The 13,973-nt window shown below is 54.3% G+C and overlaps 1 protein-coding gene across 3 annotated transcripts in view; it reads left to right on the forward strand.

Annotated features, from left to right (window-relative positions):
• Positions 1–2,790, forward strand: part of LOC116868572 (tyrosine-protein phosphatase non-receptor type substrate 1-like) — a 37,166-nt gene extending 34,376 nt beyond the window's left edge. For all 3 annotated transcript variants that reach the window (XM_032859025.1, XM_032859024.1, XM_032859026.1), the window contains one exon: positions 1,626–2,790. In XM_032859025.1, coding sequence (XP_032714916.1) covers positions 1,626–1,880 — 255 coding nt within the window. In that variant the 3' untranslated portion in view covers positions 1,881–2,790. The remainder of the gene's footprint in view (positions 1–1,625) is intronic.
• Positions 2,791–13,973: the final 11,183 nt, after the last annotated feature.

Here is a 13,973-nt window from a genome sequence, read left to right on the forward strand (position 1 = left end):
TCCCTTTCTGGCGCTTTCTCCTCAAAACTGCTGATGCAGTGGCGCGGGCAACATGGTTGGCCTGATTCTGAGAAGCCTAGCCCTGCTTCTTGCTGGCTGATGCTGTCAGACCTTTGAGGCAGAGGTCTTCTCCGCCTCTTGAAATGAGACAGGCCCTGCCCTGAACCCGAGAGCAAGAGAGTACCAGCTGTCCTTGACATTTCCCCCGGCTGTTGTCATCGCTTCAGACACAATCTGTGGTTCAGAGTCAGGGCTGGTAAAAGCGCAGCATTTCTAGCCCTGAACACCTCGGCCTGCTCTCCTGACCCGGTCAGCCCCAAGGGCTGGGTGGTGTGACCACAGCTGGAGTCCAACAGACTTTGGATCCTTTCCAGCTGTGTGACTTTGACCCAAGTATTTAACCTCTCTGGGTCTCAGTTGCTTCACTTGTAAAATGGGTAAGTAATTCAACAACGGGCTGAGTGGGGCCTAGAGAAGGGGCTCCGTGCAGCGGCATGGAGCCTCCAAGCCCTCGGAGGTCGAGCTCTGCAGTCATCAATGTGCACCGACGGCAGCCAGTGGCTGCCATCGCCCCCTCTGCTTCTACGGTCGGGGCAGGGGCGCGGAGCTGGTAATGCGTGATGAGTGATTTGAAGGCAGCTGTTGTGCATGGTAAGACGAGCACGTGGGAGACCTTCAGACTGGCTAGGTGGCCGGTGATGGCTAACATTTATCGAACATACGTGTGTCACTTGATAGGTGCCAGGCTCTCTCCTAAGAGCTTTACCTGAGGGATCATATGTGATCCTCACAGGGACCCTGGAAATACGGTTGTATCCCTGCTCTACAGATGGGGAAACCGAGGCCCAAAGAGTTTAAGTGAATTGCCTGAAGTCGCTCAACTAGAGAGAGCCCAAGTGAGACTCAGACCCTAGGCCTCTTAGTGCATCTGCTCCCCGGGGGCTCGTTCCCATGCACTGCTCTCCTCCGTCTCCTGGATCCCAGCTTCACCCTGAGTGAGGCTGAAATTGCTGTCTGTCCGTCCATCCATCCATCCCTCCATCCTTTCAACACTGATTGGGCTTCTTCAATGCCGGCCTTGGTTCCTGCATTCTAATTCATAATAATATGTGTTGATGAAACCAGTAAGTGAATGACTGTGTCCACCCACTGTGGGTCGGCGTCTACTCCGACCCCCAGACAGAGTCTGTCGTGGGGAGTGGGTGCCGTCATGAGTTGAGGAGGCACAGGGCGGGAGCCCTGGAGCCCGCCGAGGGCAGGGTCTTAGGATAAAGCGCTGCTTGTGCTGGAATGTGTGAGGTGGATTAGGTTTCATGACGAGGAGAAAGGGGTTGGACACCAGGCAGAGGAAGGAACACTGAAAAGGCAGGATGAGGTTCGGGAGGAGGGACACTGAGGCAGGGCTGTGAAGTGACCGGGCTGGCTGAGTTCAGGAAGCTCCTTCAGGCTGTGCAGGGCTTGGAAGGCTAGAGCTGGAGGTAGGTAACCCGGGCCAGAGAAGAGTGGGGCATGACTCAGGGCTGAGCCAGTGGGGCCCAAGGGGAGACAGAAGCATCCAGCCTTGGTGCCAACAGGCCGATGAGTGGCTGGGAGCCCCAGAATGAACGTCTCTCCACCACATTTAGATCCAGGACAACAATGACATCACCTATGCAGACTTGAACCTGCCCAAGGGGAAGAAGCCTGCTCCTCGGGCCGCCGAGCCCAACAACCACACAGAGTATGCCAGCATTCAGACCGGCCCGCCGCCTGCGCCTGAGGACAGCCTCACCTACGCGGACCTGGACATGGTCCACCTCAACCGGGCCCCCAAGCAGCCAGCCCCCAAGCCCGAGCCATCCTACTCGGAGTATGCCAGCGTCCAGGTCCAGAGGAAGTGAATGGGACCGTGGTCGTCTCTAGGGTCTGTCCTCGCGAGCCTTCCTGTCCCATGTGGGACAGCTGTGATGGGGACAGCCAGCCCAGTTCCCAGAGGGCCAGGGTGGCGCAGGCCCCGGGACCCCAGGATGAGGCTGGCTCTTGTTTCCCCAACCCACTTGGCTCTCCAGCATTTCCAGGGCAGCCACCGTCCTCCCAACATCACCACACATGGAGGCCGATGGTGCCGGGCCAGCCGGGGGACGGATCTGGGAACTGGCCAGAGCCGCCAGGGATCCAGGAACCCTCATGCCTATCTCCAACGACATGTGGGTCTTGGTCATGGTCTTGGAGACCCTGACTAACCCCCTTGATGTTCTGCAGCCTGATCTTCCAGGGTGAGGAGGAGAAAACCCCACCTCCTTTCACCACCACCCATCTGGGGCTTGGGGAAAATGTTCCCTTTAGATCAAACCGCCCCATCCATGGAGAAGCTGGAGGGAAAAAAAAAAAAAAGAAACCTCTGGGACCCGCATCCCAAGACTTGGTGAGATTGCTGCCAACTTCCTAGCCTCCCCATCCCTGGACTGATGGAGGCAGAGGCCCTGGGGGAGGGGAGGACCCTCCAAGGAACTCCCATGCAACCACCACCACCACCACCAAGGACTGCGTAACAAAACCCTTCTCCTCCTGGCGGCCCTCCGAGACTCCTTGAGGACCCATCATCCCAGCCGTGACGCAACACGTGGCCCCTCCTCTCCTTTCTAGACCTGAGCTTGCTTCCTCCAGCTAGCACTAACTCAGCAACATCTCGCTGTGGACGCCTGTAAATTATTGAGAAATGTGAAATGTGCAATCTTGAAACTGAGGTGTTAGAAAATTTGATCTGTGGTGTTCCGTTTTGTTTTTTTTCTTAAAACGACAGCAACGTTATCTTGGCTCTTTGTCATGTGTTGAAGTCCCCTGTTGGGTCTCGTGTGATCTAAGGTTTGCCGCTTGGTGGTCCTGGAGGGATCCTCTTACAGCAGAAACGGAGTTCCTGCACGACCCAGGCCCCGAGGATGGGGAGGAAGGTTGCGGTGTGCCTGCTCTGTGGAGACACTTAGCCTTCACTCTCCAGGATGAAAGTGGCCGTGCTCTCAGCCGAGCCACGTGGCCGGTACTGCTGCCTTCCGTGCCCCCAGCGTGCTAAGCCCAAACCTGCCCAGTACTTCTCCAGGCTGCGTCCTTCACAGGGCGAGAGGGAGAGAGGAAAGATGCCTACCCCACCCCCACTCCCTGCCATCCCACAGGCGCTGGATGCCATGCAGGGGAGGGAAGCTATGCCTGGCTGCTTCCCCGCCCCTTAGTGACTGCCCCCTTTCCAGCTCTCTGAGCTGACCCCTGCTAGCGGAATCTTCTATGTCTGCTCTCAAACGCTTTCAGGATCAAACTGGAATAAATCCAAGACAGCCAGGAGGTTGGGCAGAGGCTGTGACCTATTACCCCTGAACCCCCCCCCCCGACCCTTCCGGTGGGGAGTGGGGGCCTGGCTAAGCCCAGGGCCAGCATGGATGGCAAGCCTTGTTTATTCAGTCTTCACATATAAGCGACCGACTCTGTGAGCTGAGAGGTTCCTCTTTCCTGCAGCCCTGGGTCCAGCCACTCGATGCCCCGGGGGTCCCAGGCCATCGGAACGAGAAGCTGAGGCACCTTGCCCATCAGCAGGTCCCGCACGTGGAACACAGGGAGCTCAGCTCGGACCCAGTTCTCTGGGGACAGTGATTTGGCGCTTTACAGGGCGGCATCCAGGAATCGGCTGAGCCAGCAGGCCACGTGGGCAGTTTTGGCCCGATGAGCCGAAGTTTCTCTGCCGCATCTGGGAGCACAGTGGCCCAGCCACCTGGATCGGGCCGCTTCCAAATTCCGAAAGGTTGGCTTGTAAACCTTAGTCTCCCTCGCTTCTGCCCAGAGAGGACACGTGTGTTGAGCGTGCGCGCGTGTGCACGCACACACATGCACACAGAATCTTAAGAGAATGTTTTCTTGGTGCCATTTTCATTTTATTTTATTTTGAATTTTGGAAGGGGAGTAAGGGAAGGAGGCCAAGAAAGCTGTGCGGCTTTAGCTCCCGGCCTGGCAGCCTGGAGATACCCGTACCTTGTGTATTGAACCCCAGGAAAAGGAAGAGGTCAATACAACACTGCAGAAGGAGCGTGGTTTCGGGAGTTTATTTTAAGACTGCTAGGAAGGAAACAGGCCCCATTTTGTATATAGTTGCAACTTAAACTTTTTGGCTTGCAAAATATTTTTGTAATAAAGATTTCTGGGTAACAGCGACCCTTCTGGATGTTGAGTGGCTTTGTCTTGACGCGTGTAAGCCCCCCTGCCCCCGGGAGCCGGGGAGAGGCTGGCGTGTGGCCCTGGGGCTTGGAGACCGCAGGGTTTGGGTCTCTCTCTTGGGTTTTCTAGACACAAAGACTTTGTTTCCCCTGGCTCAGAGGAGTCAGCAGAAGGTTATGCCCCAAACACCTGCATAAGCCTTATTCCAACAGAACCGTGTTTGAATCCCAGCTCTGCCACTCTGCAGAGTTCACACAGCTCGCCTCCTCCCGGAGACTCAGACTCACGGTGTTGTCAACACAATGGGGACAGTCGTGCCCGTAGCCAGGGTTCCTGTGCAGATTGAAGGGGGCCGGGACTGCCGAGCCCCATGCCTGGTGCGTGGCAGGCCTTCACTAAGTGTTGGCCCTTCCTCCCTGCCCTAGGCGTTGCACAGCTGGGACTAATCGCCCCTCCCCACCGGTGGGATCTTGCACAAGTGGGTCACCCTCTGGGAACCTCACTTCCCCCTTGACTGACCAAATGCAGAAGTCCGGTGCTCGGCCTAGAATATCCTCACCAGATGATTCCTGGCAAGTGCTAGCATATAATGCTCGTGTAAATGTTGGCTTCCTTACCTCTCCTCCATGGGAACACTCGTAATATTAATGACAGTTAGATAATGACGGTCATGTGATATTAACAAGTGGGGCTTAGCATGTGTCAGCATGTGACCTTGCTGAGCTTCAGTCCTCACAATGGAGGTAGGAAATATTCCTGATCTCATGAATAGGGAAGGCACAAGGAAGAGGTAGAATTTACGCAGGGTCACACAGCTGACGAGGGCTGTCGCTGAGACGCAGGCTCCAGCTGTGCGACCTCAGTGGGCAGCTTCTAACCCCTGAGTCAAGAATTGAGGCCTCTCATGTTGACACTGGCCAGGTCAGATGGGGAGAAACACGCCGGTGCCTCCCAGTTGTTACCTCATTTAGTCTCCCCAGCCCCCGGATGAGGGGGAGCTCTTGTCATACCTATTTTGTGGATGAGTAAACTGAGGTCCAGAGAAGCTAAGACCTTGCCCCAGAGTCCCCTGGCAGAGCAAGGCTTTGAACCCAGAGTCTGGCTCTTCCTCAACATATCCTACCGCCTCGTTCACTTCTCATAGCGGCCAGAGAGCTGAGGCTGTGCCCATTTGGCAGGGAAGGAAGGTGGAGGAACGGGAGACTCGGGGCACCAGGCCGAGCTCACGCAACAAACCTGCAGTCGAGTTGGGACTTGTACTTGGGTGCGCAAGCCCACATGGGACCATCCCCGAGCCTGATCCGTGATTAGAGATCTAAAGCATCCAAGGCAAAGGAGCCTCCCACCGGGCTCAGGGAAGTCACCTGCCTCACAGGCCAGGCCGGAGAACTGACAGAGAGCTCAGCCCTCAGCCTCCCTCGGGGCCCAACCTGGGAAATCTGTGTGCTGCTGGCCGGGATCTGGTGTTCAAGGCAAGCATCCAGGCTGCGTGGGCGAGGAAGTGCCTCGAATTTTCTGGGAGGGTGGGGGATGATGGACGGGGTGTCCGGGCAAGGAGACTTGGGGGGGTGTATTTCATGCAGCACCTGGGCCCCGCCTCCTCCACGGCCCAGATCTCCAGGGCTGCGGGTTGGCAGGCAGAATGAAAGTTGATGGGAGCCAAGTGACCCTCTTCCTGCCCGCCAGGAAATCAGTCCAGCAGTCGGCGTTTATCGGGTGCCTCGTCTGGTTCTGTGTTGTGCAAAGGAGAACCACAGGACTCCACCGCGCCCCCCACCCCCCATGAGGACTCAGGGGCCGTTTGCGGCCCCCCACCCCGGCCCCTTTTACATGATCATCAGGAAAATCTCTGCCTTCTCTGCAAGATTCTAACACCCAACTGTGAAAAACTCTGCGTGTTCCAGCAAATTCCCAACAGCCAAAATTTGACCAAGGTTTGTTTATTTAATTTTTACATAAGTACTTTTTAACGTATCAGATAGTCTCCTAAACTCTGTACAAATATTAACTTATTTAAAATCAATTCACTCCATCCTCTTAACAAACCTAGAAGGTAGGTAGTATGATTATGTTCTGTTTAATAAAGACATGGGAGCAGAGAGAGATTGCCTTGTCTTGTTCAAGGGGCCATTGTCCAAGAAGTGGTGTCACCCTGGGTGTGGGTGGGCACTGGATGGCGTGCAGGGTGCAGAGGGGTGGTTTGCTGGAGACACAGCAGGGGACACAGATTATGGGGGCCAGGAAATGCCATGTGGTCTCAACCACCAAAACATCAGAGTATGAGGACAGCTCTGGTCGCCTGCCTGGTCACCGGCCAGCCCTCATAGCCTCGAGCTTCCCTGGGGCTCAGCCCGACACCATCACGTGTCTCTACTGCCCCCCCACCCTTAACTATGGCGCTGTGCTCATAGGAGCCTGGGTTTGTTTTCTGAACACGGGATTTTGAAATGGAAAATGATTTCCAAAAGAGACTTGTACCCCAGATGTTCGAAAACAGGCAAAACCTCGGTGACAGATCGGGGGATGGGGGCTGTCCTTGTAGGGAGGCAGCAATGGGGACCAGTCTGACTGGCCTTCTGGGGTGATGGGATGCTCTGTATCTCCATCTGAGTGGGGCTGTGTGGGGTGGAGGGGGTTGTGGTTGTAAAATTCCATCCCGTGCACATTTAACATGTCTGCATTTTCCCGTGTATATGTTATACCTCAAAAAAGACAGGTTGTCCCCCCAGGGCTTCAACCCCCCTCCTTCGACTTCAGATGCCTGCCCCAACCTGACAGTTCTGGGGCCCAGCCCCAGGTGAGGGCTCCAGGAACACTGTCGAACATCTCGGAGAGATGGACTGCCAGTGACCAAAAGAGCACACAATACAGGGAAAAGAAAAAGTGCAACGGGGAAGGCCAACGCTACAGGACAAGCCATTTCTCCGACATCATCTGTCCGCTGAGGCTGCCTGACCGACTCCCCCCACGCCCACACCCCTCCTCCTGCCACCCGGGCTACCGAGGCCTCTGCACAGACTTCACCCTGTGACCTTGGGCAAGTGGCTTCACGTCTGAGCCTCAGTTTATGCTCCTGGGAAATGGGATGAAGTCTTCCCCTCTGGGTTCTAGTGAAGATTACATGGAGAATAGAAGAGGACCCTTGGCAACAGCGTGAGACAGACAGCCATCCACATACTCATATTCACGCTCACACACATGCTCACATGTTCACAACCCCCTCACTTGCAGGCATTCACACACACATTCATATACACACATACATACACATACACCCCCACACACCATGCATTGACACATACATCCACACTCCTGTACATTCACACCCATGCTCTCACACACACCCATACACACAATCACACACTCCCCCCACATACACACACGCATACACACACATTCACACCCATACACCAAGGCCAGGTTCTCAGAGGAGCTCAACCGTGTTGGGCCTCCCTTTCTGGTTGAAGCAATATTAGCAGCTCCCTCCTCCCTCATTAGCCTGGGGTGGCTCCCTCTTTTTTTTTTTTTTTTTAAGATTTATTGATTTATTTATTTGACAGAGAGAGAGAGAGAGACGGCAAGAAAGGGAACATAAGCAGGAGGGATGGGAGAGGGAGAAGCAGACTTCCCACTGAGCAGGGATCCCGATGTGGGGCTCGATCCCAGAACCCTGACCTGAGCCAAAGGCAGATGCTTAATGATTGAGCCACCCAGGTGCCCCTGGGGTGGCTCCCTCTTACCAACTTTGGGGAATCCAACACCCAGCCTGGCCTTCAGGCTCCTCTTCCTCACCCCCCACCTGACCTCTTTAAGGATACATTCTGCTCTTCTGGCCAGCCTAGTCCCGCCAGCTACCAGCTGGAGCTACCTTTGACTGCCCCTGCCCCACAGTGAGTCACCCTCCCTCTTGCCTGCCCCCGAGCCAGACCATGAGCTCCCCAACACCAGAACGTCACTTCCTGCATTTGGAATCCAGCCCCTGGGAGGACTGAAGCCTGCCACATGCCAGACAGGGTCCAGACTCTTGAATTCTTTATTCCTCTGAAGATGGGCACTATCTTGTGCATCTCGCAGATAAGAAAACTGAAGCTCAGGGAGGTGAAAAGACAAGATCACTTGTTTAGCCAGGATTTCTCCAGCTCCTGCTGTGCGCCTGGCCCTGCAAACCTCTGGGGAAAGCATGCTGAGGAATGCTAACCACACCCTCATGAGCTCATGGGGTGCAAGGGAGCCAGAGCATCTGCTCAAGGGGGTGTCCGTGTGTAGTTCTCAGGAAATTACAAAACAGGAGAGATGCAAATACAGAATGGCAAATCCAAACGCAGCCACACTCCTTATAGAATTAAGCAATCCTTCGGGGTCCTTCTTAAACAATGCCCCAGGAGGCATTGAAAGGAAGTTCCACCTTCTTTGCCTTCTTTCCAAGTACTGGATACTTTTTCTTATTAGGCTTCACTCAGTGGGCATAGGGCAATCCAGGCCTTCTGAAGAGGAAACCCTGAGCTGAGGCCTAAAGGATGAGTAAGAATGAACCAGATAAAGAGGGGGCCGTGGAGTCAGCACTACCCAGAAGCCATTCTTCCAGCCCCGGCTGAGCTCTGCTGCCCTGTCTTGCATCACTCCCCCCATCACTCCTTGCACTGGCAACACAGTTCCTAGAATGAAACACAGGGCCTTTGCACATGCTACACCTGCTGCGTAGAACACCTGCTGGGGCTCTTTCATGCTTGTCCTCCAGTGCAAAGACTGGGCAGAGTTCTCTTGTTAAAAGCCACCATTACAACACTGCAAGTACCTCTCTTTGTAACCCTGGTCACTGATATTGACCTTATGGTTCCTTGATTAACATCCCCCTGCTCCACTACCCTGGGACCTGCCTCAGGGCATGGAGGATGTTGGCTTTGCTAACCAGTAACTGCCCTAGCCCACTGGATGCATCCAATAAATATTTGTTGGGTAGATGTGAGGAGGGAGAGAAGGATAGGGGGGAGGGAGGGAGAGAGGGAGGATGACTGGGTGGATGGAGGATAGATTTGTGGGTGGGAAGGAAGGAAGGGAGGGAGGAAAGTTGAGGAAAGGAGAGCATGTAGAAAAGCCCAGAAGCTGGAGACTGCAGGGCCTCTTTGGAGAACAGAAAGTTCCCCAGCTGGCAGGTTTGGAACTAGGATTCAAACCTCAACCCATCTTGCTTTTCCCACTGAGTCCCTCTGCCTTTCATCGTGATCCTGGGTTCAGAGCAATCACTTTTTAAAAAATGGATGTGTGCTCCCCAACAGGCAAGGAGCCAGTGACCTTTGTCTGAGCCTTTGATGCCTCCTCTGGGGAGACTGGGCCCATACTTAGAAAACATGATGAGCGATGGCAAAGATCTTCTTCTACCCTGAGATTGCACAACCCCGGGGTGGCCGGTCCGGCTTCGAAGCTGGTGGGGCTCTGCCGCCCCGCCCAGCAGACGTGTTTTCCTGGCCCGGTTTCAAGGACAACAGGCCAAGCCCTCACGGGGGAAGGTGCCCTGGCCGGCCACCCGGGCCTTCTGGCCCCGAGGACTCGCTCTGGGCAGGGTCAGCTGGTGTGGCAGCCGGTCGTGGTGGTAGGGATCTGGGCCACGGACCTGTCTCCAGAAGGAGGCCGGGTGAGGGTTTAATGGCAAGCTGGCTGTGGCCCGACAGAGGCTGTGGGCTCCGTCCTGCCCTGGCTCCCGGGGTGCCGGCAAATGGACCCTGTATGCGTGCAGATGAGCGCATTACCGCCAAGATCACGGGCGGGAGGCAGAGGCGCAGCGGCGGCCAGGCCGGGAGCTGCCATTACGCCAGGACCTTTCGCTGGAAAATTTTTCTTGGGGCAATTAAATCTTCAGCTGTCTCCTCGCAGGGAGTGCCTGCTTGCATTTTAATTATCCTTAAAAGACAGAAGTAGGGGAAAGGACACAAGGCGAAGAATTAAAAAATAACAAATCTGCTTTATAAACAGCCATCATCTCGCCACTGTGCATGTCTATTCAGAGGGAGCTCGGCAAAGCCCTTGACCCTTTGCACTCCGGGCTCCCTGGGACAGCTGCAGGGAGGGGGGGCCCTCTTGGGGGGATGGACAGGGGCCCGGGGAGAGAGCACTGCTCGGGTGTGGCTGCAGGTCTTCTGTGCGGGGCCACGGTGGGTCCCAGGGTCTTACTTGGTCCTCACCAACCCCCTGCCCTGTGGCAGAAGTTACTGCCCTCGTTTTCCAGATGAGAAAATAATCTGTAATAGGATGAGTTATGGCAATCAAAAGAAACAAAGTACCAATACACACAGAAACATGATGGGTCTCATAAAACCTTATGCTGGGTGCCTGGTGGCTCAGTTAAGCATCTGCCTTTGGCTCAGGTCATGATCTCGGGGTCCTGGGATGGAGCCCCGCCTCAGGCTCCTTGCTCAGTGGGGAGCCTGCTCCTCCTTCCTGTTCTCCCTCTGTGTGTGCTCTCTCTCTCTCTTCCTCTCTCTCTCTCTCAAATAAATATATAAAATGTTTAAAGAAAAAAAAAAAGTTAAGCTGAGCTGAAGCAACCAGACCCTAAAAGGTGTGCCCTGTGTGATTCTGTTGATACCAAGTTCTAGAACCGGTAAAACTAATCTACCATGCTGGAGAACAGAGAAATGGGTGTTGGAGAAGAGGAAGAGCTTGGCTGAAGGGGCAGAGGGCGCTTCCGGTGAGATGAAAATGTCCTGTAGGTTGACCGAAGCGATGCTTACGTGGGTACATACAGCCATTAATACTCATTGAACGGTATACTTAAACGAGTGCATTTTATTGTTTGTAAGTTATATCTCAATAAAATAGATGTGATAATAGTAAAATGATGTGAGTTCATGTTTACCTAGACTACCTCCGTGCCAGTCCTTATTGTAAGCTCTTTCCATGAGCTAAGTGGCTTAGCTCCCACACAGACCTGTGACACAGGCACTGCGAGGGCCCACATTTTCCAAATGAAGAGACTGAGGCACTAGGAAAGTCATGGAATTTTCCCAAGGTGACGAGGCTGGAAAGAGGCAGAGCGTGGGTTCAAATCCAGACAGGCTGATGGCAGGGCCTTATAGTTTTGAAAGCAAAGTTCAAAGTTACCCAACTAAGGAGTCTTACAGGCAGGATTAAATCCCAGGGACTTTCCAACACGGCGAAGCTGGCAAAAGGGGAAAACTCATTCATTCAAGAAAGACTGACCCGGTGTCTACTGTAGGTTATATGGTGGACACACGGGGAGCAAGAGTAAAGTCCCAGGCCCTTGGGATGTCTGTGGGGGAGGGGATCACCAAATAATCCCAAAAATAAACATGGGGTTGCAGTCAGTGGATGTGCGGATGTGCACGCTGGGAAGGGGACATCAAAGGGCACCCAAACGCACGATCTAAACGGACGGGGAGTGGGCCCAAGACCACAACCTCTCCTCTTATATTTGTGTGGAAATAGTGCTGCTCTGGCTTTCACCGAATTCCCGAACCTCATGCCCCTCACTTGCTTTCCCTTCCAAGCCGTGGATTCTGCAGATGCGGGACAAGTTCTAGAGTCTTGTCTTTGAAGAGATACTGGCAAAGTCCCTTTGAAATGGCCCGCCTGCTCTGAGTACCAGGGGCCTGCAGCTCAGCTATTTCAGGAATGGTCCCAATGGTCCCTGTGCATTCCCCAGCCCTGGAGGTCACATTCCAGCCTGGTGGAACAGAACCACTGGGGCAGGGGTGACAGCTGAGAGTACCTGAGCGCCCGAAGGGAAGACCCTTCTCTTGAGCCAAGCACCCAGGCCCCTCGGAGCCCCTGTGTGGCCTTGGCTCCAGGAAATTGACACAGCCTTCAGCCCTTTTCCTGGACATTTACATCTTTGCTGATATCTACAATGTGTTGAGGGCCTGGGCTGGGGCACTTTGGGTACATTACCCAACTGATTCCTCCCCAGAGCCCTTAGACCCCCACCCTGGGTTCCCAGGTAAGCACAGAGAAGGGAGGCAACTTGCTGGAGTTGGCACAGTGCTGGCGTCTGGGCCCCTCTCCTGTCATCATCTTACCTGGGCCCCTCTCCACCCAGGTGAGAGGGTGAGTATGTCTGTCTTTGGAAGTCAGACTGTGAGTATGTCACACCAGTGAGTATGTCCGTCTTTGGAAGTCAGACACTCTGGATTCATTTTCTGGCCCCCCTACTTTCCAACCAGCTGTGTGACCTTAGGCAACTTTCTGCACCCCTCTGTATCAGCGTCCCCCTCTCTAGAAAGTCCCCTGAAACTCTCCCTACAACAGAGGATTGTCATAGAGCTCAAACAAAACAAGAAATGGAAACACGATTACAGCCAGTCCTTCAAACCCAGTAGCTCATCCCATTATGGGCACTGTTGTTGACATAAATGGGCTCCTACCCAATGATTTTCTATATCTGTGGCACCTTTCCGAGGAGAGCACAAAGACCAGCCTCACGCTTTTAAACAGCGTCATAGTATTCTCATTTAGTTGTTCACCCATGTGTTTATTTCCCAAACATGGCAGCTTCTAGACACCAGGCCGGGACCCCCAACGCACAAAGCGGCTCTCAGTTCTAGTCGGGGAGACAATCCACAGGTACGCAAATACAGGAGATCAATTCACCTTGTGCTGAGTGCTTGGAAGAAAATAAGACGGGGCAGAGAGATGGAGAGGCACGGATAGGAAGGGAAAACAATCGAGTTATAGTGCCCTAACTCCCCGAGGACATGACAGGACACATTCCTAAAGCCACCAGCTGAACGAGAAAGGGGAGGCAGAGGAGGAACCTGGGCTAGGAGACTCCAGGGCAGAGGGAACAGCAAGGGCAAATGCCCTGTGGCTGGACTGAGCGCCGTGTGGTTTGACTAGAGGCAGAGAATGGGTATCTTTGAAATGGTGGTGGAGGGGCAGACTGGGGCCATGGTGAGGAGCTGGGGGGTTATGCTGAGATATTGAAATAGGAAGCCCTAGAGCATGGGAGCAGTCTGCTCTAATTCTGCTTTTTACAAACCGCCCCGGTTGCTGGGTGGGAACAGATCCCAGGAGCCATCATGGAAGAAGGAGGATGGTCATGAAGTCCCCACTGATGGAGGTCTGGTCTCCTGCTCTTTCTTTACCTATTTGCAAACAATTTTGCAGTAAACACATGGCACAGCACTTCCTAGAAGTGGGACGGTCGGCATTAACATGCGAGCGGTTTTTTTCACGGTGTCCAGACTGCCACACGCGCTCCGTGTCACCTCCCGTCCCACGTGCAGGCATTCCAGCTGCCGCCCCTGATCAGCTCACCTGCCCTGCTCCAGGCTACATGCCCCCCAGCCTCTCCGGCCCTGGTACCAACCCACAAGTCCCGAATGCATTTGTAGTTCTTGTTGCAATCTGGAATTACAAGTCATTGAGAAGAAAATCTCAGAATCAGGCTAAGTGGATAAAAGGACTGTCCAGGGCCCTCCTTTTCCAGTAGGAGTCAGAGAACAGGTCTCCAACACCCTGAAGAGGCCAATTTGCCCCTATTCTTCTAACCACAGATCAGTTGTGCTTTTTTTTTCTCCTTCTGTTCAGCCGTGACAATGAGGCATGGCACTGAGATGACATTGAAAACAGGCCCTGGGGTTATACAAGACGGAGGGCTAGTTGGAAAACCCTCCTCTCGACCACTCTCTGAGCATCAGGTCTGGAGAGAGCCGCCATCCTCTGAGCCCTCTGCCTCCCACCCCTCGGGGCCCCCATCTTGCCCTGTCCTTGTCCCCTGGCCACGGCCACCACCTGCTTGCCAGTCTCCTGGCTTCCATGTCAGGTCTGCTCTGCTACCA

Source organism: Lontra canadensis, unplaced genomic scaffold (genome assembly GCF_010015895.1).
Source record: "Lontra canadensis isolate GAN:19392208 unplaced genomic scaffold, GSC_riverotter_1.0 scaffold16, whole genome shotgun sequence".
NCBI classification, from domain to species: Eukaryota; Metazoa; Chordata; class Mammalia; order Carnivora; family Mustelidae; genus Lontra; species Lontra canadensis.